The 24,631-nt window shown below is 37.1% G+C and overlaps 1 protein-coding gene across 1 annotated transcript; it reads left to right on the top strand.

Annotated features, from left to right (window-relative positions):
- Positions 1-2,045: 2,045 nt before the first annotated feature.
- LOC124459983 (sarcoplasmic calcium-binding protein, beta chain-like) lies at positions 2,046-2,751 on the top strand. Its single transcript, XM_047009933.1, has 2 exons — positions 2,046-2,200; positions 2,266-2,751. Exons 1-2 carry the CDS (start codon positions 2,051-2,053, stop codon positions 2,380-2,382), a joined length of 267 nt encoding a protein of 88 aa, XP_046865889.1. The 5' UTR covers positions 2,046-2,050; the 3' UTR covers positions 2,383-2,751.
- Positions 2,752-24,631: the final 21,880 nt, after the last annotated feature.

Raw genomic sequence — 24,631 nt, 5'->3', positions numbered from 1 at the left:
GCTCGCCTTTTTGTTTTGTATTACGTCTCGATCAGCTGCTGTTGTCCAGGGCCTATGGGCTCAGGCGGTACCGGTGCCGGTCATCGCACCAGACTTTCTTCTATTGGCAATTTAAGTTCTCCAGCGGCCTCTCCTTTGCAACTATCTTGTTGCTCTGCTGCTGTTGGTAGTTGTCAACTACATATAGTGTATATATACACTAGTTAACTTTTTTTTTGATATTTTTGATATTAGGGCTTCAAATACGCCACACACCAACTTTATATTTTTATATTGCTTTTTTTTCACTGGGCTTTGAATTAGCCACACACCAACTTTATATCGTTCGTTTTTTTTTTACCGCCGCCGAAATTATTGCAGGTGCTCGACTAGCCAAACTGCCCTTATATACTCGGTCGCACGCACTTTTTATTTATTAAGCAATATTTTGCTTTTATATTATACTCTGTCTCTTACCACTGGTGGGGGAAAACAAGAGTTTTTTATTTTGCTACCTTTAGCTGATCTTATCATAAGAATTCAGACTTTAAGGAGCTGATTCATTCTCTGAGTCTCTTACCACTGGTGGGGGAAAACTACAGAGTTCGTTTTTCTCGAAGGACCAAAATGAATAGGGATTCCCGGAGAGAAGGAAAATAACCCAATCTTCATTCGTTGAATTCAAAATATGAACTGATTTTATTTACAAAAGTATTGTGTGTACATGAACTCTTAAACACTAGGAGGCGACAATTGTTCTTAAAAATACTTATTCTAATGACCCACGTTTTTCGGGGGTTGAAAATTGTTTATATTTCATGCTCAGCGTTGGCCACCTGATAACGCGTTTGGTTTTTAAGCAATAATTGTCATATGAATCTTTATGACTTATTTTTATGTTATGATTTTATTTCGTTTTGTATATTTCTTGGTGCATCTGATTTGGTGCAGCCATTTCAGATGAACACGATGTTTAATCTTAAACATAACTGTTTTATAGGCATATGTTAAAATAGCATATACAGCATTCCTACATGCTCCGCATTGCTCCAGTCTTAATTTATAGGCTTTGCGAAAACTAGACTTTGTATTAAAAAACAGATAACAATTAATTGTACATAGAAAAGTAAGCTTTAACCTTATACTCAACCAAACAAGCCCGACACGGTGGAGAAGTTTTATTATTTGCGTCAGGGAAGAGTTGCGAGCAATACGATGTCCAAAATATAATCGGCGGTTTCGTTGCAGATTATTGTAAAATATAGCGCAAGGTCACAGAAGAATAATGAGAGATAAGGTGAGAAAGGTTGTTAAAAGATTGACAAAGAACACGAAAAGGTTCGTGTAGAGAGTGGTTGGTGAAACATCTACTAAGATGAATAGGAAAAAACTTTTAGTCTGACGTGAGAGAACATAAAAATATAGAGTATCTAGTAAATTAGAAGAAATGACTTCACCGTTGAATAGTTTAAGAGAATGAATGAAGGAAGATTAATAAGAAGAAGTTAAAGACTCTCAACTAAGAAGGTAGAGAAAGACTCGGGTCCCAATTAAGACCGCAAAACGCGAACTTGAGTAATTGCTTCTGCTATTCAATGCTGGTGAAAATCATATTGAGGGTTCCACACCGCCGAGCAATATTCTAGAGTAGTGTGATATATGAAGATTAAAATTTTTATAATCTTGGAAAGAAGGACCATCATAGAAATAAGAAAACTTGACGTCATTCGCTTAGGTATTGCTTAAAGTTTGGCGATGTCACGGTAGATTACGTTTTTACTTTCAAGCCACTTCGGGTTCGTCACGCCCGTTAGTTCCAGCCTTTTTTTTTTAAATATTTGGACTTAAATTTTTATTCATAGTATTCATTCCCTCTAATACATGTAGGAGCTTAGAACACTCGATGGAATTGTGTTATTTAAAATGACTTACTTTCCACAGAAAAGTGATATTGTTACAATCACATTAATGTATTCTATAAGCATAACTATGCTATATTTTATTTAATGGTTTAAATCTATTTAAAACCTATAAAATTCTTTTATTTTAATTTTTTGTTTATTTTTAGGCGATGCGCGCGTTTATTGAGTCTAATTTCAAATTATTAGACATAGACAGCGATGGCGTTGTTGGTGTTAAAGAATATAGATACAACTGCATATCAAGAGTTGCTATTGATGACATTGCCCCCATCGACAAGGCGTTTGAAACATTACTGAACGTAAATAGCTTTGGTGAATATATTTATGCCAACATTAATAAAATTATATTTATTCATTATTTCAGGATGAGGATAGAAAACGGGGTGGTCTTTCATTAGACAGATACAAAGAACTGTACGGCCAATTTTTAGGCAATACCGCTGATAATCACCCGGCAGTTAACCTATTCGGCCCTTTATAAATAATTCAAACTAATTGTCTTCGCTGTTGTTCAACTACTACTTCATTAAGTTATATTTGTAATTACTATGACTATAAATTTAATACCATGTAGATATAATGCATTCATATCATTTTGTGTAGAATCGTCAGAGAAGCAGTTCGTTAACATTAAACTAATTTTGTAATTAGATATCTTATTTGCTCTCAGAAGTTAATCATAGTGTAAAAAATTAATATGCTCTCAAAAAAGGCTCTTAGGTAAAGTGCCCTTCTCTCGAAATATGTACGATTTATTCAAATTGTTATTGTGTTATATAATTTTTGTTACATTGCAAATAAATTAAGTAAACTATAAATGTTGAATATGCTTATTATGCATTTCTCTATATACGAGTTGTCTAATCTTTTCTGTTTAAAGGATGGTGGAGAATTATTTAAAGATGAGCGCTTGGCATTGCCAAAATCTGCGGATGGAATTAATGTGGAAAGGGTGTCTGATAACCAAAAATGCGATGATCTTTGTTTGTAATACTTAAAAGTACATACATGGACTTTTTTAACAAAGATGTCACCATAAATCTAAACTTTTTTTGAAGAAAAGAAGAAAAATAAAATGCCCGGCTCATAAAAAGTATCCCATACAACTAAGACCACCCCTAATCTGTATAAAATAACATAAAATCGTTCTACATAGGACATAGGAAGACTCGTATTCCTCAGCACCTTACTAATCAATATAATAATCACTTACTTATACAATTGCTACTGTTAAACAGTAAGCAATATAATAATCACTTATATAATTCCTACTGTTAAAAAGTAAGCAGCTTAGTAATCACCTTTTTTCACTAGGGGACTAGACCCCACTTCCCGACTATTGTGGACAAGACGTCTATACTATCCCCTAATTGAGGACTTAGGCAAATACATCTCGATGTTACTTATATTTACACCCATGCCTTACAATTTTGACGATTGCAGTAATATTCAGTGTTTACAAAACTGAAGGAAATTCAGAGAAAATTGCGTTAATGTTTACAATGTTGACAATATAGAAGGGGGATTTTTTATTAAAATAAAACTGGTATGCTTTTTCTTCAACTTTTATATTTGTGTGCGGCACGAAATGGACTGATTTTATTTACAAAAGTGTTGTGTATATAAATAAACTCTTAGAGGCGACAATTGTTCTTAAATTAAATTATTCTAATAACCTACGTTTTCGGGGGTTGAAAATTGTTTATATGTCATGCTCAGTGTTGGTTACTTGATACCGCACCGTTGTTATAATCTTAAATGTTTTCCAGAGAGTGTGGATGCATGTTAGCCCATTAGCTTCCTCGGATAATGTCCCATGACGTTATTTCTGAGCTTGGTTACTATTGATTTGTTTTTGTACTTTGATTCCTTATGGGTACGTAGTAGTATCTTAGGCAATTCGATATCTTGTGCATCGTACCCATTTAGAAATCAAAAGGCCTGGGCTAACTTCGACTGCGGTGAACTTTTTGCCTTGAAAAAAGGTTTTATCTTAAAAGTCTTATGTTCGCTAAAGAACGGCTTTCAATCTTAGGCTGCGTGACATTTAATCGTGTATATATATGACAGCTATATTATTATAGTTATCCGATTTTGATTAAATTTGTATGAAAATCGCGTCAAAAGTAACGATGTTCTAGAGTAGTGTGAACTACATGCTCTTTTGACAATTGAAGATATATGTAGATTAAAATGGCACACTATCTAACAGATCAGACTTAATAGAGTAATGAGCTAGAAACAGAGGCAAACGACTAAATGTCATAAAAGGTCACTTTGAGGTATTAAGGTACAGTTTATTAACATGGCACCAATCATAGAATTCATCGAGGTCTGACTGCAAGTACGTTTGCAAGTATGGTTGCAAAGAAGGATCATTAAAAAAGTAACAAATCTTGACGTCATCAGCAAACATGAGCACCTGTGAATGAAACAAGGCCAAGGGAAATAATTAATAAACAGAGTTAACAACAGTGGGCCCAGATGACTACATTGGGAGACATTTTTAGATAATAAGAAACGAAAAGACACCTTTTGAGTTCCTCCCATAAGATACGAAATTTAACCAAGCCAATAGTGTCAATGATAAGTCATATTGAACCAACTATACTAAAATCCCTAGTAAAGTCAGTATAAAGAACATCAGTTTGACATTTTTTGCGGTAACCTTGGTGTATAGGGGTAGTGAATTACCAACGTAAGCGACTGATGGACACTCATGAAGCCATGCTGACACGAAGAAATAGTGGATCTAAATATGTGTTGAAGGTAAGACGTAATAATTTTCTTAAATGGCTTAGGTATTGCGGAAAGGTTTTGAAGCGGAATAATTAAAGACTCTTTCCCAACATCAGGAAAACTACACGTTTCGCTAGATCTACAGAATGACCGAGATAAAGGTATAGATAAGAAAATCGAACACATTTTTAGGATGCTGCTAAGAATATTACTACGCCCGGGTCCGAAGGAAGAATTCATAGATGATAAGCTTCAGACAATACAGTCCTCAGTAATAAACACACAGTTTAAATGTTGCATAGAGACGGGACAGGATGTGGGAGGAGAGGTATTAGATGAATACGTGAATTGAAAGAACTTAGCAAACAGATTTGAAATTTTAGAATCATCATTAGCTGTATGATCAATAAATCTAAAGGTTGAGGACAGTAGGTTTGAGCGTCGTTTAGTATTTACAAATTCTTTGGGGTTTAATAGAATTCAACCTTACAGCGCACGGTATAATTATTGTAGCATTAAGTACTTTAAAGACCAATTTTTTAACCTTTTTAAAATATCTCGGTTTACTAGAGACGGTAGAAAATTTACATAAGGAACGCATTACCGATTAGATAATTAAGAGCAGTGTAGAAAAAAATTACTGCACACTCAATATCCTAGCAGTCAAAAAGAAATAACCAATGAAAAGAGGAAAAAAGGTTGCTAAGAAAATTAATATTTGTTTTACGAGACTTGTTTCAATGAACTAGTAACGGATATGAAAGAAATGATAACTCTAATGGTAGTGTGATAAGGATCCTCAGGCTTTACAAGAGGCTGTTTGTTAGACACGGAAATAACAGTGACAAAAACAAGCTGAAGGTCTTTTTTAGAAGAATTCAGTAAAGAATTTAATTGGTATAGGGGTATATTGGTAATTCAAGAAGGCTAAGAATTAAATAAGAGAAAGAAATGTTAGACAAGTTAAGATTATCTAAGACTAGAAAGAAATCACAGAGCATCAGCATGCTGCATGTAGGTCATAATATCAGAAACCGCAGGAATATAAGAACAAGAAATATGTAAACTAAAGTTGGAACATGTAACATTGACGCAAATAAACTCAACACCGATGGGCAGATTAATCCGTACAACATTCGAACACAGATTAGCAGTTTCAGAAAAAGCTAATATGTCAGACGAAAAGGTTTGGCTGTAAAAAAACAGTTTCGAGAGCTTCGTTAAAAGTTCCTCTACATTTTAATAGTTCTTTAAAGCAGAAAACGAAAAAAAACAGATGGTCGGAGCTAACTTTGACCGAGTCAAAGTTTGTATACCCTTGCAAAAATTTTTCGGTAACTCTTTCCTTACCTATAGCCAATCAAAGTCATCAAAGTGGAAAAACTTTTTATCTAAAAAGGCGAGAAACGGCCTTAAACACAGCCTTAAACAATCTTAGCTTAAATAATAAAGACGATATTGATCAAAGTCAGGTAGTTGTCCGATCCGCCAGAATCCGAGATATACAACCTGTGCACTATATACAAGTCTACATGCAAAATTTCAGCTCTGTACCGGCCGTACCTATCTGGTCGACTCACTCATTGGAAAATGAAGTGTTGATTTAAAAACTACTCGCAATCGTACTCTCGCCTCGATCACATCGCAGACCCAAACTTAAGATTAAGGCCATAATAGTACTAATCAATTGTATGTATTCTTAACACAAAGAAACATTGTTAATAAAATAAGACTAAATAAGGAAATCACATCCTTTAATAATATTGAAATAAATAAACCGGGATAAAGTAAAATCCCACATATACATATGTACTTAACGGAGATGCTTCCTTCTATGCGTTGGACACTTCTGACCAAAATTAATATACCGTTTTTGCAACGGTATAAAAATAAGGAAGGTGTACAGGTAACGGCCGGGAGCGCTTATTGGGTGCAAACACGAGTGCATCTAAGCCTTTATGCTAAAAATTAGGGTCTACCATATCTGAGAAATACTCATCTGGTACAGTTATTTTGAAAGAGGCTGTTGCGCGAGGTCTAGAAGTTTAAACTATTAATTTGAGATATTAGCAGAGCGTATATTTCCAATCTAAGCTGCCACAGACGACGATGAAGTATCTGGAGAAATCCTAGAGATAAATAATTGTTTGCGATGAGGCACTACATATAATGGAGTTGGAAGTCCATTGGATTCGATAAGTAGATGGAAACTGGTATGATCTAATACTTGATTAGAATTCCCGTGAAGGATATATTAGGGTAATTCAGGGGTCGTACAGGATACTTCAATCTGAAAAGAAGAATATAAAGGGACAAAAGGGACAAAATGATGGTGTAGGCGAAAATAAAATGAGAGTGGATTTAAACGAAAGGGCCGACGATTGCATTTGAGGCAACTCAGTAGCTGAAACGAACTTTCGATCAGGGTTTGCAAAAACTGCTCTGTAGTAGCAAGAGCAATGAAAATTTTGCTATGCTCAAAAACGGGAGCGGTAGCGAGAGCAACTGAGTGTCGTAGTAATATCAAACCCTGCTTTCAATAATTAATGTAAGCCAAAGTTACACTCTTTTGACACTCAGCTGTTTGGCTAGCTTGTTTAAAGAAAGAACCTTAAACGAAAATGTTTATACAAAGGTCAAAAATCTAATTGCTGACTAACACCAAATAGGGCAATTTCAGCGCATTAGGCCTAGCTCGGGCTTAGACACTCCACAAAATTTGTCGTAGTCACGGACGTTAAGGCCAGCGCATTTTAAGTGGATTAGATCATCGTAGAAGCAGCAAGAAATTTTTCTATAGTGATCATCAAAGCGATCAGCATGCTTGCAAGTAGGAAGACAACATGCCCTTGTGAAAACAAAAAGAAACACAAAGTAGAACATATTAAAATAAAATTCCGATCACGGGTAGATAAAAAGTGGGGCAGAAACAAAATACACAGCTCTATGATTATTATCGATACAAAACCAATACCAATGTTCGTGATTTGCCGTTTGTATGGGAGCTATATAATATAGTGGTCCGATTCCGCTGAATCAAAGATACAGAACCTACATGCAAAATTTCAAATCTTTAGCTCTTACGGTCTAGGAGGAGTTTGCGTTGATCCACATTGATGGACATAAGGACGGAAAAACGGCTATATGAACTTGTCGTGCTGATCAAGAATATATATACTTCATATGGTCGGAGATGCTTCCTTCTATGTGTTTCACACTTCTGACCAATGTTTATATAGTCATATATCCAACTCCAATACCCAATAACATATAAATATTTCGCCCCCTAATATTCATAACGTTAAAGTAAACATCCGTTTTTATAAACAATTGTCCCCCTTAAAACCAAAGCGTATGAACGCTAATCCATAAAATTAACATAAACAATTAAACACTTGAAATAATAATTGTCCCCCTAACAACCAAAAGCGTGAGAACGCTAACTCAGCAATTAAAATCGGACCAATCAAATCATCGAAATATCAATCACGCCACCAAAGGGCTCCCAAATTTAGCTTATAAATATAACCATAAGACATTTTTGTAACCAGTTCTAAGTTTTCATTCAAATAATAAAGTACGTTGCTTTTAACTCACAAAAAATATCTTTTTTTTCCTTATTGGGAAAATTGGATATTTAATTATATACCCTTTTTGCAAGGGTATAAAAATCAGGAGCTATTAACGTGATCCGGCTGAAAATTTTGGCTTTGTAGCTCTAACTGTCTAGGATAACTGACGGAAGCACATGGTTAAATAAATTCGTCCCGTGCTGATCAAGAATATGTATACTTTATATGGTGGGAGATGCTTCCTTCTATGTGTTGAACACTTCTGAACAAAATTAATAAACCCTTTTTGCAACATTTTCGTGTTTGCTAGTCCAGCGCAATTGGTTAGGGTTAGTTTAAACGAATAACTTTATACATAACAACTAATTGTGGTCCATGGTTATCAGATTGAATGATTATTATTAGGAATCGGTCTACGATTTAGTATAATATTGTTTATAAACTTAAATTGTGTAAAATTAACCTAGATTTGCAAATGATACGTTGTATTAAATGTTGTTTTAACGATACAATTTGTAAATTCTTAATTAATAATATGTATATATCGGCGAGTTGAGGATTTCAGGGATTCCTGAATCGTTGATTCCATTATTGGCTTCCATTTTTGTCACTAGGTTTGTGCAGCGAGTCTCGACGTGCTTTCAGGTTGAATTCCAGAAGGAAAAGAGACAACATTCTCTCAACCGCACACCGAGCCACACTCGATGACAGCCTACATTGTCATCGCACATATCTAGTGTTAAACAGTTCTACATCAGTCATGATATTCATTACATATCACTGATCAATTCGCCTTAACAGTAGGCACACAATTCAAATTATTAGAAATGCCTAATTCAATCTCCGACACGGTCATCCTGACAAATTACACGTCCTCGTGTAGCAGGAGTATAAACCACCTTTACAACCTCCGACATATACATATCAGAAAACTTTGATAAAGAAACCGTTTGTTGACCAGAAAAAAAACTAATATGAATGTATATATACGAATTGTATTTCTCTGAAATTTTATTTGAAATTTTGTTTAGATTTCGCCCTTTTCGAAGGTAACGAAAAGTCAGTTTTACCTGGCTTGTGGTTTAGTAAAGTTTGTTTAAAGCGACGTGTCTTTGGGGTGTTACGTGTGACGATACGATGCGCTGCCAACCACCCTCTATAGGAATTGTTTTTGCAGAATCACGGTAGTGCCAGATGAATGAATGTTTGCCATACATGACACTGCCCTTTGGGTAGGGGCAAGGCCCATCATAAACATCCGCTGGTACTTGCAACATCCGGTTGTACGCGCAGTTGCAGACTGAACCAACTACTGTACCCGCATTTGGGTATTAAAGAAACCCATAAACCACACTTGGGGATTTTAAGTCGACTCACGACTGACGAATTACGGCATATCTACCCCTTTTGCGTTTTTTAGGCCCTGCTTCCTCAGCTTGAGGTCAGTAAATCTTACTAACTTATATAATTGATAAATAATTTCAAAAGGGTTTTTCGACCTCCTCGGCAAATAACACAAAGTGAAGACTCAGCGAATTACTCATGATGTAAGCCCTCATTATACTCTTGCAAATAGGGTATATTAATTTTGAGATGAGTTCAAATAGCCATGTCCGTCCGTCCGTCTTCTCCTAGACCGTAATAGCTAAAGAGGTTTTGCATGTAGGCTTGTACATACTGCACAGTTTGTATATCTCGGACTCAGCCGAATGGGATTACTATATCATATAGCTCCCATACAAACGTCAAAGTCACGAACAGTGACTTTTCTTAATAACTTCGTTGTTTTCTGAGCTATTGTCGTGAAATTTAATATTTATGAATTTATTACACTAACAAGCGACTGTTCCAAATTTGACTATATCATATAGCTCCAATAGGACCGATCAGTTGAAAACAGTGACTTTCGTCAATTACTTCGTTACTTTTGAAGCAATTGTCATAAAAATTTATATTTCTCAGTTTAGCATAACTACTTATTAATGACTGTGCCAAATTTAATTAAGATCGGGCGACTATATCATATAGCTCCCATAGGAGCAATCGGTGGTGAACAGTGACTTTGATCAATAACTTCGTTATTTCCTAAGCCGTTCTTTCGCAAACATTAGACCTTTTACGCAAAAAACTTGCAGGGGTATACAAATATTGACGCGGTCAAAGTTAGCCCTGGTCTCTAGTTTTTTAATATAGATAGTACAATATACAATGTAATCATAAAGGTTAATTGCTTAAGGCGAATCCGCAGCTACAAGTTTTTCCGTTCTTTTTGCACTTTGTGCAGTTTTAATTCCAAAATTTTGTTTGCGTTGAAGATTAGGCATGCATTCTTTAACTTTACAAACAACCTGCCCATCTTTGCAAACCTGCAGTTCCGTTCTTTTTTAGATTTTTGTAGTTGTAGTACCAAACTACTTCTGGCATTAAAGATTTGGTATGAATTCTTTAGCTTTACAAACAACCTGCCCACCTTTTGTGCTGCTTATGATTAAAAATCTCATTCATTGGTTAATTTTATTAAACCCTAGTTTTGAATAAGTTTAAAAGGTCGAAATCTAGACAAACTGAAAGAAAAGAAATAACGTGCAGGTTACACAGGCAGAATCAAGGAGTCTATTGCTAAAGGTGGTGGCTTAAAATATGGATGTGATGCTTGGCGGGAGGTCGAGAATGAGATGCGCTCTTTCATGAGGCGGACTAGAGATAGTTTTGACACTTTAAGGGCAGGTTTTAATAAACTCCAAGCGGAGTTTACTGCGGTGGAGACTCAGTTCAGAAGTTTATCGCTTATGAATGAGTCTCTGAAACGTAAAAGGACCAGTCCTTGGGGTGTTTCTGTATCTGTAGATCCGCCAGCGTCTCTTATCGTCCCCGACCGGTCTTATGCACCGTCCACTCCTAATGTACAGCAATATATATCGTTTAAGAGCCCGGTTGTGAATGCTATTAGTAATGAATTACCGGTATCACCTGGGAATGATCTCTTAAAAACGATGCCTATTGTAGTGTCCGATGTGTCTGGGCAATTACCCATTCCAATGGAAATTGCCGATAGTTCTAAAAGTATCGAGGGCCCCGTAAACAAGTTGACTGCTGCAGTGGGTGACTTGTCCAACGTTACTGCTGCGGCTGACGCTTCGGGATCGCGGCCTCTCGTTGGCATACCACCAAAGAAACATATATTTGTTTCTAGGCTAGACCCTGTTGTCACATCTGATGATGTAATAGCCTATATTCAGAAGAAAGTTAACGTCTCGAATATTGCGGTGGAGAAGTTTAAATTTTCTTATTCTCGGGACATTTCGTCCTTTAAAATTAGTGTTTCTGCCAATATCTTCGACACTATATGTCGAGAAGATTTTTGGCCTAAACATATAATAGTTAAGGAATATACTGTAAAAAAGAAAAATCGGCAACCGATTCGCTTGCCTACAACAACAACTAATACTATTCCTGCCACATCAGCATCTGCTGGTGTGTCAAAAAACTAGCTTCGTCCCTTAACCTGGGTTACCAGAACGTTAGAGGACTGAAAACTAAACTTCCTAATCTCTATGTAGATAGTCTTTCTTTTGACCATAACATTCTAGCTTTCACAGAGACGTGGCTAAAACCTGATATTGCTGATGCATCGGTTTTTTCCACAAACTTTTCTATTTTCAGACGTGACCGGATTTCTCGCATAGGTGGTGGCGTTCTGATAGCTGTTGATGCTGCTTTATCATCTGAAATGATTCAATTTTATAGTACCCAGGAGATTGAGTTTGTCGGTGTTAAAGTAAATTTTAAATCTTTTAATGCTTTATTACTTGTTCCTATATTCCACCATTGTCAGACATTTAAATCATTTAGAGGCAATTCAGTTTGTCTCCTCTTTAGTTTCGAGTCAAGACATGCTCATAGTTGTAGGTGATTTTAATTTACCCGCTTTAGCATGGTCACTAACAGATGAATCTACCACGTTGTTGCCCTCTTTGTCACATGACTTTATTGATGGCCTTCTAGGCTTATCTTTATCCCAAGTCAATCCTGTCTTAAATTCTAATGGAAAATCGTTAGATCTTATTTTTGTATTGGATTCTTCTTATTGTGAGGTTTCTAGGATCGAACCATTTGTTTTTCCAGAAGACAAATTTCATCCTACATTAAATTTAAAAATTGATTTGCCCTTGCTTTCACCATTACTTGGTTCAAATGAGTTACCACTAACTAGGTGCTTTCGTAAGACTGACTTTGCCAGCCTTAATGAAAACATTGCTACTACCGATTGGTCTTATCTGTACAATTGTAGTGATATGAACTCGGCTGTTCGTTTTTTCTATGATACTCTGAATTCACTCTTTGATATTTGTGTGCCTCTTGGTAGGCTGGAGCGGCTTAACAAACCTCCCTGGTTCTCTCGCGAGCTATCCAATTTGAAAAATGTGAAGACACGATATTATAAGAAGTTTCAAAAAACACGTCGTTCATCAGATTATGCTCTGTATACAGTCGCTCGTTCAAAATTCATGATGCTTAATACACAATGCTATAAGAATTATCTTCAGCGGTGTAAGCTTCAGTTTTCTTCTGACCCTAAACAATTTTATAATTTTGTTAATTCTAAACGTAAGACCTCTGTGCACCCATCTTTTTTGTCTTTTCAAAATAAAAAAGCGAGCACTGATCAGGCAATTGCCGATATGTTTGCGAGTTTTTTCAAAACAACTTATTCCTCAACGGAATATCGAGCAAGTCCGTATCCTTATCATTTAAAAAAGGCTAATTGCATTTTCAATCCAGTGATTGATGAAAGTTCTATTCTTAGCGAACTTAAATTAGTTAAACCTGTTTATTCTCCGGGGCCAGACGGTATTCCTGGATGTGTACTCAGGTTCTGTGCAAACGCAATATGTAAACCCATTTTAAAATTGTTTCTATTGTCTGTAGAATCTTCCTCTTTTCCATCTATTCGAAAGCTTTCTGCTCTCTGACGTGACGGTCGTGTTTTTGCATAGCTCCTGAGTTTTTATTAATATTTATTGTTTTTTCTCAATTTTTAATTGTGCTTAATTTGTTTACACTTCCGCTGGTGTTGTTCGCTTGACTCCCTTGTGGTTTATTTCCATAATTCGCCAAATTAATCAGTTTAAACAGTTTTTTCTTTTTCGTGATTAGTGTTTGGTGCAATTACATATTTTTTTTTCTTTTTTTTTTTTCTCTTTCGTCATTGCTTCTGCAGTTGCTCCCCTCATCGCCCCCATCATACCATCAGTGCTAGTGGCTTTGTTGTTCTCTCTGCTTTGTGCTTGTGCTTAGCTTCTCTCCCGCGTAATCACTTTTGTAAGGCCGCCTCTCAAAGCTCGGCTTATAACTGTTCTTGCACTCTCTGTTGTGCTGTGCACTCTAGCTGTCTCTTTGTTTTATTTGTAATTATTGATTATTTATCAATAATTATCTTTGTGCTGTGAATTTAATTTTTCTATATATTCTTATATATATATAATTTTTTTGCCTTTCTTTCGGCTTTTCAATGGCTTGTTGTCTACCTAATTGCAAACATTCTGATCGTTTTGATGATCAGTATAGAGCAATATCTTGTTGGCTCTGCGATAATCTTATTCACTTAAAATGTGCTGGCCTCAATGGCCGCGACTACGACAAATTTTCTGGTTTGTCTGTGTCTAAGCCTGAGCTTGGCTTAATGCGATGGACTTGCCCATCTTGTGCCAGCCAGCAGCTTGATTTTAGCCGTATGTATAGGGATCTTCGTTTAAGGTTTCTTTCTTTAAACAAACTGGCCAAACAGCTGTCAAACGAGTGTGACTCTAGCGTTCAATTATTGTCGCAATTCAAATTTGTTCCACCTTCTGAGAAATTGCACAAGATATGTACCCTTGAGTTGCCTCGTAAGCAGTCGCCAGCTCTCTCTATTACTTCTTCTCCGATTTTACTTTCGCCTACACCATCTTCTTGTCCCTCTTTATGCTCTTCTTTTCAGATTGAAGTACCCATTACAAGCCCTGGTGTACCTCAATCTATCCCTCACGGGAACTCTGATCAATCTCAGGATCATGCCGGCTCTCAATCACTTGCGGATCCCAATGCTCCTCCTCCTCCACTAACTGTAGTGCCCCATCGCAAACAATTATTTATTTCTAGGCTTGCTCCAGATACTTCTGAGTCGTCTGTGGCAGCTTACATTGGTAATATTTGCCCTGCTAAGGTTTTAATTCAAAAGTTTAAGTTTTCTAGGCCTCGAGAAATCTCCTCTTTTAAAATTACAGTACCAAATGAGTACTTCTCAGCTATGGTTGACCCTAATTTTTGGCCAGAGGGCCTAGTTGTACACGAGTTTGCGCCCAATAAGCGCTCTCGTCCGTTGCCTGTCCACCTTCCTACTTTATCTTCTGCTTCAAAAAACTAATAACGTCTAGTCTTTGCATTCATTATCAAAATGTAAGAGGACTTCTTACCAAGCTGTCGAACCTTTTCTGTGATAGCCAAACCTTTTCAGCTGACATATTAGCTTTCTCTGAAACTTGGCTTAACTCCTCTGTTCTAGATAATGAAATTCTTTCTAATAATTTTATTTCTTATAGGCTTGATCGTGTTGGTCGTCGTGGCGGTGGAGTACTCATTGCTGTAAACTCTAATCTGTCTTCAAGTGTGGTGCCGATTGATCTCCCCTTAGGTGTTGAGTTTATTTGCGTCGAAGTTACATGTTCTAACTTTAGCCTATATATCTCTTGTTCTTATATTCCTCCAGCTTCTGATACCATGATCTACGTGCACCATGCTGATGCTTTACGAACTATTTTTGGTCGACTTAAAGATCGGGATGTTCTTATAGTTTTAGGTGATTTTAACTTGCCTAATATTTCTTGGCTTGTTGATGATAATCAATCTTTCTTAATTCCTTCATCTCAACATGTTTTTCTTGATAGCCTACTTGAATGTCCACTATATCAGTTGAATTCTTTCCTTAACTGTTCTAAAAGAATCCTTGATCTTGTTTTTGTCTCTGATCCCACTGTTAGTGCTGTATCCCGAACACAGCCACTAGTGAAACCTGAAGATCCTTATCATCCTACCATTGAAGTTACTATTTCTTACAATTCCGTTACTAATTTATTTAAAAACATCTCAAATTCTCGTCGTAGATGTTTTCGTAAAACAAATTTCAATCTTCTTAACAGCCTTATTTTCTCTTTTGATTGGTCGTTTCTATTTGAGTGCTGCGATATAGATTGTGCAGTGAAGTTTTTCTATTCTGCTCTTAATTCTCTAATTGATAAATGCGTTCCTTATGTGAATGTCTCTACCGTCTCCAGCTCGCCAGTCTGGTTCACACGTAGGCTCTCTAATCTTCGTAACATTAAATCGAGATATTTTAAAAGATTTAAAAAAACTGGTTCGCGACTTGACTATGCAAATTATTGTATAGCCAAATCTCAATTTTGTCTCTTAAATACTCAATGCTACAACAATTATCTCGTTCGCTGTAAGGCTGAATTTTATAATAACCCCAAAAGATTTTACAACTTTGTCAATTCCAAAAGACGCTCTAATGTCCTACCTTCCACCTTCAGACTTAACGACCAGTCTGCTAATAATGATTTAGATATTGCAGATCTGTTTGCTAAATTTTTTCAGTCGACATATTCTACTACTGTTTCGGATCCCACACCCTATCCCTTTTCAATCCCACATTTAAATTGTATGTTTTTTCCCAGTATTACTGAAGACTGTATTCTCTCTAGCTTGTCATCTATGAAGTCTTCCTTCGTTCCCGGGCCTGATGATATACCTAGTTGCATCCTTAAAATGTGTTCTATTTCCCTATCTAAGCCTTTAGCTCGGTTATTCTTTATATCGAGTGAGACTTGTAGATTTCCTGATATTTGGAAGGAGTCATTTATTATTCCGCTTTTTAAAAAGGGTAGCAAATCGGATGTTTCCAACTACCGTGGCATTGCCAAACTTTCGGCAATACCTAAACTGTTTGAGAAAATTATTACGTCTTCTCTTCAACATCTATCCAGATCCACTATTTCTCCTTGTCAGCATGGTTTCATGAAAGGTCGTTCGTCGCTTACCAACCTTTTAGAATTGACTACCCTTGTACACCATGGCTTCCGTAAAAAGTGTCAAACTGATGTTATTTATACTGACTTCAGTAAGGCTTTTGATACGGTTGATCATTCTTTGCTTCTCGCGAAACTTAACATCATGGGTTTTTCACCAAAATTATTGGGTTGGTTAAAGTCGTATCTTATTGGCAGAACCCAAAAGGTGTCTTTTCGTTCCTCGATATCTAAAACTGTTCGAGTTACGTCAGGTGTACCCCAAGGCAGTCATATGGGCCCACTATTACTTACATTGTTTATAAATGATTTGCCTTTGGCCTTGGCTCATTCACGCGTGCTCATGTTTGCGGATGACGTCAAGATTTGTTATTCCTATAATGATCCTTCTTTCCAACAGTACTTGCAATCAGATCTCGATGCGTTCTGTGATTGGTGCCACGTTAATAAATTACACCTTAATGCCTCTAAGTGTTCTTTTATGACTTTCAGTCGTTTGTCTCCGCTCCTAGCTCATTACTCTATTAAGTCTGTTCTGTTAGATTGTGTTCCATCATTCAAAGACTTAGGCGTTATGTTTGACCCTAAACTTTCATTTAATGTTCATATTTCTTCAATTGTCAACAGAGCAAGCTGCCTTCTCGGCTTCATTAAACGTTGGGCCAAAGAATTTGATGATCCCTATGTAACAAAGGTTTTATACACTTCGTTAGTTCGCCCTACTCTAGAATATTGCTCGCCAGTGTGGAACCCGCAATATGATGTTCACCAGCGTAGTATTGAATCGGTACAGAAGCAATTCCTAAAGTTTGCGCTACGCGGTCTAAATTGGGACCCGGGTCTTCGCCTACCTTCTTATTCTGATAGACTTCTTCTTATTAATCTTCCTTCACTTTATAACCGTAGGCTTGTTTTTGGCATTCTCTTTCTCCATAAACTAGTCAACGGCGAAGTCATTTCTACCAATTTACTAGATACGCTGTATTTTTGTGTTCCCTCACGTCGGACCAGAAACTTTTTTCCTATTCACCTTAGTAGATGTCTGACTAACTACTCTCTTCACGAACCTCTTCGTGTTCTTTGCCAATCTTTTAACAACCTTTCTCACCTTATCTCTCCTCATCTTTCTGTCACTTCTCTTCGCGCTATACTTTTTAATCATCTACAGCGAAACCAATGAAAATATTCTGGACTTGGATTGGCTGCAACTCATCCCTGGCCACATTGGCTGTGAATCGGGGCATAGCTGGCACCTTGTGCAAATAAAACACCTCCACCGGGCCGGGGATGTTTAGTTGTGTATAAAGCTAAGCTACCTTCTTTATTTAATTACTATCTGTCTTTAGCTTAAGCTTTTTCGTCGACTGCTGTGTTAGTTGACGTAAATAAATAAATAAATAAATAAATAAATAAATATTTGGAAGGAGTCGTATATTATTCCTCTGCATAAAAATGGCAAAAAGTCCGAAGCCTCTAATAGGGGTATCTCAAAATTGTCCGCTATTCCAAAAGCTTTTGAGAAAATTATAACTTCTCAATTGCAACATTTTTGCAGCTCTATTATTTCGCCATCCCAACATGGGTTTTTGAAACGTAGATCTACAACCACTAACCTTTTAGAATTTACATCAATAATTATCAAGGGGTTCAAAAATGGTAAACAAACTGATGTCATATACACTGACTTCAGCAAAGCCTTTGATTCCGTTAATCATACCCTATTACTTTCTAAGCTGAGCGACATTGGGTTTCCACCCCTTATCCTTTCTTGGGTTCGAGAATATTTAACAAATAGAAAACAGAAGGTACTTTTTAAGTCTTCTTTTTCCGTTTCCATTTCTGTGACTTCTGGTGTACCTCAAGGTAGTCATCTTGGCCCTCTGCTCTTCACACTATTTATTAACGATCTTCCACCGTGCGTTATACGGCTGCACCCCTCGGTCGGTCGGGTAGGAGGTGGGCAGTTATCTGCTTGGGCTCGCGCGTAACAGGCTTTGTCCTGGTGTCGTAGGGGTCACTTGAACGTACTGCGCATAGTATCGTCAACGTCCGCTATAAATAGTGCGATTTTAGCGGTCAGAACAAAGCCTGTTACGCGCGAGCCCAAGCAGATAGATGCCCACTTCCCACCCGACTATTCGAGGGTTGCATAACAACGGAAATGTATATTAAGATTAGGTATAACTTACATACTATGTAAGCCGATTATAGCCATCGATGGCTCATCATAAGTATACCTGATATGGTCAGCAGTTGGCAATGAAGATCTAGTTAATTAGTTGGTTACCTTTAACACTATGTCTAACTATGCACTGGTGAGCTGTCCAATTTTACTTTAAGAGAAATACATAATTCTCAGTAAGATCGTCGCTGAGTCTTTGACCCCCATTTATACTTTTAATTCCAATTTATGTGTTTGTTGTAGTCACTGGGTAATGTGCTAGTGCCTATTTATATATAAATAAATTAGTATTAAGTTAAGTCAAGAAATACTAATTCCTTTTATTGAACAAGATGTATTAAATATTGAAATAGAAGACTCTGAGTAGATTACAGAGAAAAGAAGGTTGTAATCGGTCCTTTTAGGGTTAAAAGGCTAATGCAGAACAGCAGTTAAGGAATAAAGGTATAGTGGAATGCTTACTTCGTCTACATGGTACCGAAATATTCAACTAAGTGAATAACTCAGGCGAGTCTATTTCACCATTTAGAAGCCTGTCCATAAAAATAACACCATCCATAATTCTACGGTTAATTATTTATTTATTAATATAATTTGTACACATGGAATTATAAAATAATAACTAATATTAAGATGAGGAGTGCTAGCTTCTTTGGCAATCGACTCCACAAGTTTTTTTAAGGTTTATATAGAAACTTAAGATGATATTGTTCTTGTGGGAGGTAAGGTTAGAGAGGAGTAGAAGGGGTTGGGTTAGGGCATAATGACATAGTCTAATATTTAAGGTTTGAGTGCATTCTTCAAAGATGTGATGGAATGATAGTTCCCTTCCGCAATTTCGACAGGAAGGTTTGATTTAGTTTTCTAGGATGTGTGTGTGGGTTACGGCCGTGATCTATGTTCAGAAGATGAATGTCGTACGGCTTCCTATGTGGATTGTACCAGCTATGGTCAAACACCCCAGTCAGCGCGTCCTATCTTTTTCAATACATGGGGAACGTGCAGCAAGTTTGGTAGCTGCATCTGAAGGATGGATTCCTTTAATGTCCATGTGCCCTTGGATCCAGAGAACTTTTATTTTGTTGGAGTGTTGGATGCAAAGATGGCGTATTTCCGTCACTAGGCAGTTTTGATTTTTATTTTGTATTTTTTACATTAAGAAACGTGGATAGACTAGCGCTGCAGATGACAGACTTCTTACGTTCTTTGGTGGCGTATTAGCTTGATTTTAGTATACAAACTGCTTTTGCTGTGAGGATTGAGAAGTGTGAGGGGAGTAGTCCTTTACAATCGACGAGTGCAAAACTAGTGGAAGTGCCCGTTTTAGAGTCATCGGTGTATAGTTGGTCCCAGTTGGGATATTTACTAAGTTCAGAGGCGTACGTTTTGCAAAAAGTGTAGTGTTAAATTTATGGAGTCTACAAACACCTTCCATGGCGTGGATGGGCTGACCTTATTAACGGTATAAAGTTTCCAGCTGGTGTCTTTTGTAAAAACAGACACATCTGTCTGGAAATCGTTGAGAATGATTGAGATGGTTGTGCACAGAATTCTTGGAATAAAGTATGTTAGTTGAGCAACTCTCGTAGGCACTTCTGGAAGACTCGCTTCGGCAAGTAGACGTTTAATTGGTGTTGTAGGAAATGCTCTGATACTGCATCTTACAGATTTGTGATATGGTGGCAAAATTATTTTTAAGTTAGAGTGGGCGCACCAAATCTGAACAACTTAATTTTTTTACATTTTTTGTTCGATGTCTGTAAGCATGATTTCAAATGTATTAAGGAGAGAATTTAAGTCCTTACATTTACTGAATAAAATAGCGTCGTCAGCGAAAACTGAAAGCTCGATATTTCTGTGTTGTAAGACAATATTTCTTGAGTACTCGGCAATCATGAATAAAACTAATAAAACTTGTTAGCTCTAACTCTAATGGAGCGACCCGTTATGAATGCCTTTACAAGATTGAAGGTTTTCGGACCTACTACCCACCGAGAAAGTTGATCAAGAACAGTGTGCACTCCCACGCGATCGAATGCCTTTTTAAAATCTGTTGCTGTTGAAAATACCATATATTTCTGTTTGCAGCCCTTTATTATTTGTGACCCCTGATTATATCGATTGTACTAAGTTTGTAAGTTATCGATATAAGATATTCTGTAACTCTGAAGATGCTGCTTCTTCCTTTCCGCGTTTGAAGTTGTATGGACACTAAATAAAGATAAACTTTTAATTTAATGCAATCCAATCGATACTCAATAGGTTATCGGACCAGATACACGTGAGTGTGGGCAGGAGGATTTGCGCTATAAGTTTATGTAGATATTTCGCGGCTGACGAAAAGTGATTGTGTGGAAAAATACACGGCATAAGGCGCGTGGTAAAAAATAAGTTCTTTTTACCAAATAGAAAATTTGGAGGAGTGGAATTATGATTCCTGGTCCGTTCAAATGCGCAGCGTGTTGATCCATGCGGAATTATGGAACTCGATCGGCGAGACGAGGCCTACGCATGCGAATGCGATTGCTGCGTGGGATGCACAGAATCAGAAAGCGTTGGCGACGATAACGCGGAGTGTAAGACCGTCTCAGTTGGCTTACCTCAAGAATTGTGCTACAGCAAAGGAAGCTCAAGGAAACGTATGAGCCAAGCGGACCCGTCTGGAGGGTGTCGCTATATAAAAAGTTGCTTGGGTTGCAGCTGAGAGAGGACAAGATGAGCACTATGTCAATATGCTTTTCTCTACAAAGGACAAACTTTCTGAAGTGAATATTAAACTAGAAGACGAACTAGCGGTGATCATATTACTTTCAAGTTTCCCAAAGGAATATAAAAACTTCGTTATTGCGATGGTGACACATGATAGGCTTCCTTCTCAGTCTTAGGACTAAGTTGCTGGAAGAAGGAGATCGCAGGAGTAACGAGAGATTAACAACCCCAGAAGAGCAACGGGCATACCAAGCAAATGTGCGAAAAAATGCAACTCGTAAGAAGTTGGATTTTAGTTTCAGTTATGAGCTGAAACTGGAAAATGGTTTGCACCTACCAGTTTGTATATCTCGGATTCAGCCGGATCGGATCACTATATCATATAGCTCCCATACAAACGTCAAAGTCACGAACAGTGACGTTTCTTAATAACTTCGTTGTTTTCTGAGCTATTGTCGTGAAGTTAAATATTTGTGAATTTATTACACTAACAAACGACTGTTCCAAATTTGAATATATCATATAGCTCCCATAGGACCGATCAGTTGAAAACAGTGACTTTCGTCAATTACTTTGTTACTTTTGAAGCAATTGTCATAAAAATTTATATTTCTCAGTTTAGCATAACTACTTATTAATGACTGTGCCAAATTTAATTAAGATCGGGCGACTATATCATATAGCTCCCATAGGAGCAATCGGTGGTGAACAGTGACTTTGATCAATAACTTCGTTATTTCTTAAGCCGTTCTTTCGCAAACATTAGACCTTTTACACAAAAAACTAGCAGGGGTATACAAATATTGACGCGGTCAAAGTTAGCCCTGGTCTCTAGTTTTATAATATAGATAGTACAATATACAATATAATCATAAAGCTTAGTTGCTTAAGGCGAATCCGCAGCTACAAGTCTTTCCGTTCTTTTTGCAGTTTTAATACTAAAATTTTGTTTGCGTTTAAGATTAGGTATGCATTCTTTAACTTTACAAACAACCTGCCCATCTTTGCAAACCTGCAGTTCCGTTAGTTGTAGTACCAAACTACTTCTGGCTTTGAAGATTTGGTATGAATTCTTTAGCTTTACAAACAACCTGCCCACCTTTTGTGCTGCTTGTGATTAAAAATCTCATTCATTGGTTAATTTTATTAAACCCTAGTTTTGATTAAGTTTAAAAGGTCGAAATCTAGATAAACTGAAAGAAATAGTGCGATTTTAGCGGTCAGCACAAAGCCTGTTACGCGCGAGCCCAAGCAGATAGATGCCCACTTCCCACCCGACTATTCGAGGGTTGCATAACAACGGAAATGTATATTAAGATTAGGCATAACGTACATAGTATGTAAGCCGATTATAGCCATCGATGGCTCATCATAAGTATACCTGATATGGTCAGCAGTTGGCAATAAAGATCTAGTTAATTAGTTGGCTACCTTTAACACTATGCTGTTTTGGAAAAAGTGTAGCGTTAAATTTATGGAGTCTACAAACAGCTTCCATGGCGTGGATGGGCTGACCTTATTAACGGTATAAAGTTTCCAGCTGGTGTCTTTTGTAAAAACAGACACATCTGTCTGGAAATCGTTGAGAATGATTGAGATGGTTGTGCACAGAATTCTTGGAATAAAGTATGTTAGTTGAGCAACTCTCGTAGGCACTTCTGGAAGACTCGCTTCGGCAAGTAGACGTTTAATTGGTGTTGTAGGAAATGCTCTGATACTGCATCTTACAGATTTGTGATATGGTGGCAAAATTATTTTTAAGTTAGAGTGGGCGCACCAAATCTGAACAACTTAATTTTTTTACATTTTTTGTTCGATGTCTGTAAGCATGATTTTAAATGTATTAAAGAAAGAATTTAAGTCCTTACATTTACTGAATAAAATAGCGTCGTCAGCGAAAACTGAAAGCTCGATATTTCTGTGTCGTAAGACAATATTTCTTGAGTACTCGGCAATCATGAATAAAACTAATAAAACTTGTTAGCTCTAACTCTAATGGAGCGACCCGTTTTGAATGCCTTTACAAGATTGAAGGTTTTCGGACCTACTACCCACCGAGAAAGTTGATCAAGAACAGTGTGCACTCCCACGCGATCGAATGCCTTTTTAAAATCTGTTGCTGTTGAAAATACCATATATTTCTGTTTGCAGCCCTTTATTATTTGTGACCCCTGATTATATCGATTGTACTAAGTTTGTAAGTTATCGATATAAGATATTCTGTAACTCTGAAGATGCTGCTTCTTCCTTTCCGCGTTTGAAGTTGTATGGACACTAAATAAAGATAAACTTTTAATTTAGTGCAATCCAATCGATACTCAATAGGTTATCGGACCAGATACACGTGAGTGTGGGCAGGAGGATTTGCGCTATAAGTTTATGTAGATATTTCGCGGCTGGCGAAAAGTGATTGTGTGGAAAAATACACGGCATAAGGCGCGTGGTAAAAAATAAGTTCTTTTTACCAAATAGAAAATTTGGAGGAGTGGAATTATGATTCCTGGTCCGTTCAAATGCGCAGCGTGTTGATCCATGCGGAATTATGGAACTCGATCGGCGAGACGAGGCCTACGCATGTGAATGCGATTGCTGCGTGGGATGCACAGAATCAGAAAGCGTTGGCGACGATAACGCTGAGTGTAAGACCGTCTCAGTTGGCTTACCTCAAGAATTGTGCTACAGCAAAGGAAGCTCAAGGAAACGTATGAGCCAAGCGGACCCGTCTGGAGGGTGTCGCTATATAAAAAGTTGCTTGGGTTGCAGCTGAGAGAGGACAAGATGAGCACTATGTCAATATGCTTTTCTCTACAAAGGACAAACTTTCTGAAGTGAATATTAAACTAGAAGACGAACTAGCGGTGATCATATTACTTTCAAGTTTCCCAAAGGAATATAAAAACTTCGTTATTGCGATGGTGACACATGATAGGCTTCCTTCTCAGTCTTAGGACTAAGTTGCTGGAAGAAGGAGATCGCAGGAGTAACGAGAGATTAACAACCCCAGAAGAGCAACGGGCATACCAAGCAAATGTGCGAAAAAATGCAACTCGTAAGAAGTTGGATTTTAGTTTCAGTTATGAGCTGAAACTGGAAAATGGTTTGCACCTACCAGTTTGTATATCTCGGATTCAGCCGGATCGGATCACTATATCATATAGCTCCCATACAAACGTCAAAGTCACGAACAGTGACGTTTCTTAATAACTTCGTTGTTTTCTGAGCTATTGTCGTGAAATTAAATATTTGTGAATTTATTACACTAACAAACGACTGTTCCAAAATTGAATATATCATATAGCTCCCATAGGACCGATCAGTTGAAAACAGTGACTTTCGTCAATTACTTTGTTACTTATGAAGCAATTGTCATAAAAATTTATATTTCTCAGTTTAGCATAACTACTTATTAATGACTGTGCCAAATTTAATTAAGATCGGGTGACTATATCATATAGCTCCCAT

The sequence above is a fragment of the Drosophila willistoni genome (assembly GCF_018902025.1).
Source record: "Drosophila willistoni isolate 14030-0811.24 chromosome 2L unlocalized genomic scaffold, UCI_dwil_1.1 Seg168, whole genome shotgun sequence".
NCBI lineage: Eukaryota > Metazoa > Arthropoda > Insecta > Diptera > Drosophilidae > Drosophila > Drosophila willistoni.
This window is presented reverse-complemented; position numbering and strand designations above follow the sequence as displayed.

What these genes read in the sequence shown, in the direction of transcription:
- LOC124459983 (XM_047009933.1), top strand. Translation starts at nt 2,051, where the DNA reads ATGCGCGCGTTTATTGAGTCTAATTTCAAATTATTAGACATAGACAGC. An exon ending in CGTTTGAAACATTACTGAAC is followed by an intron (nt 2,201 to 2,265) that starts GTAAATAGCTTT and finishes TCATTATTTCAG; the next exon opens with GATGAGGATAGAAAACGGGG.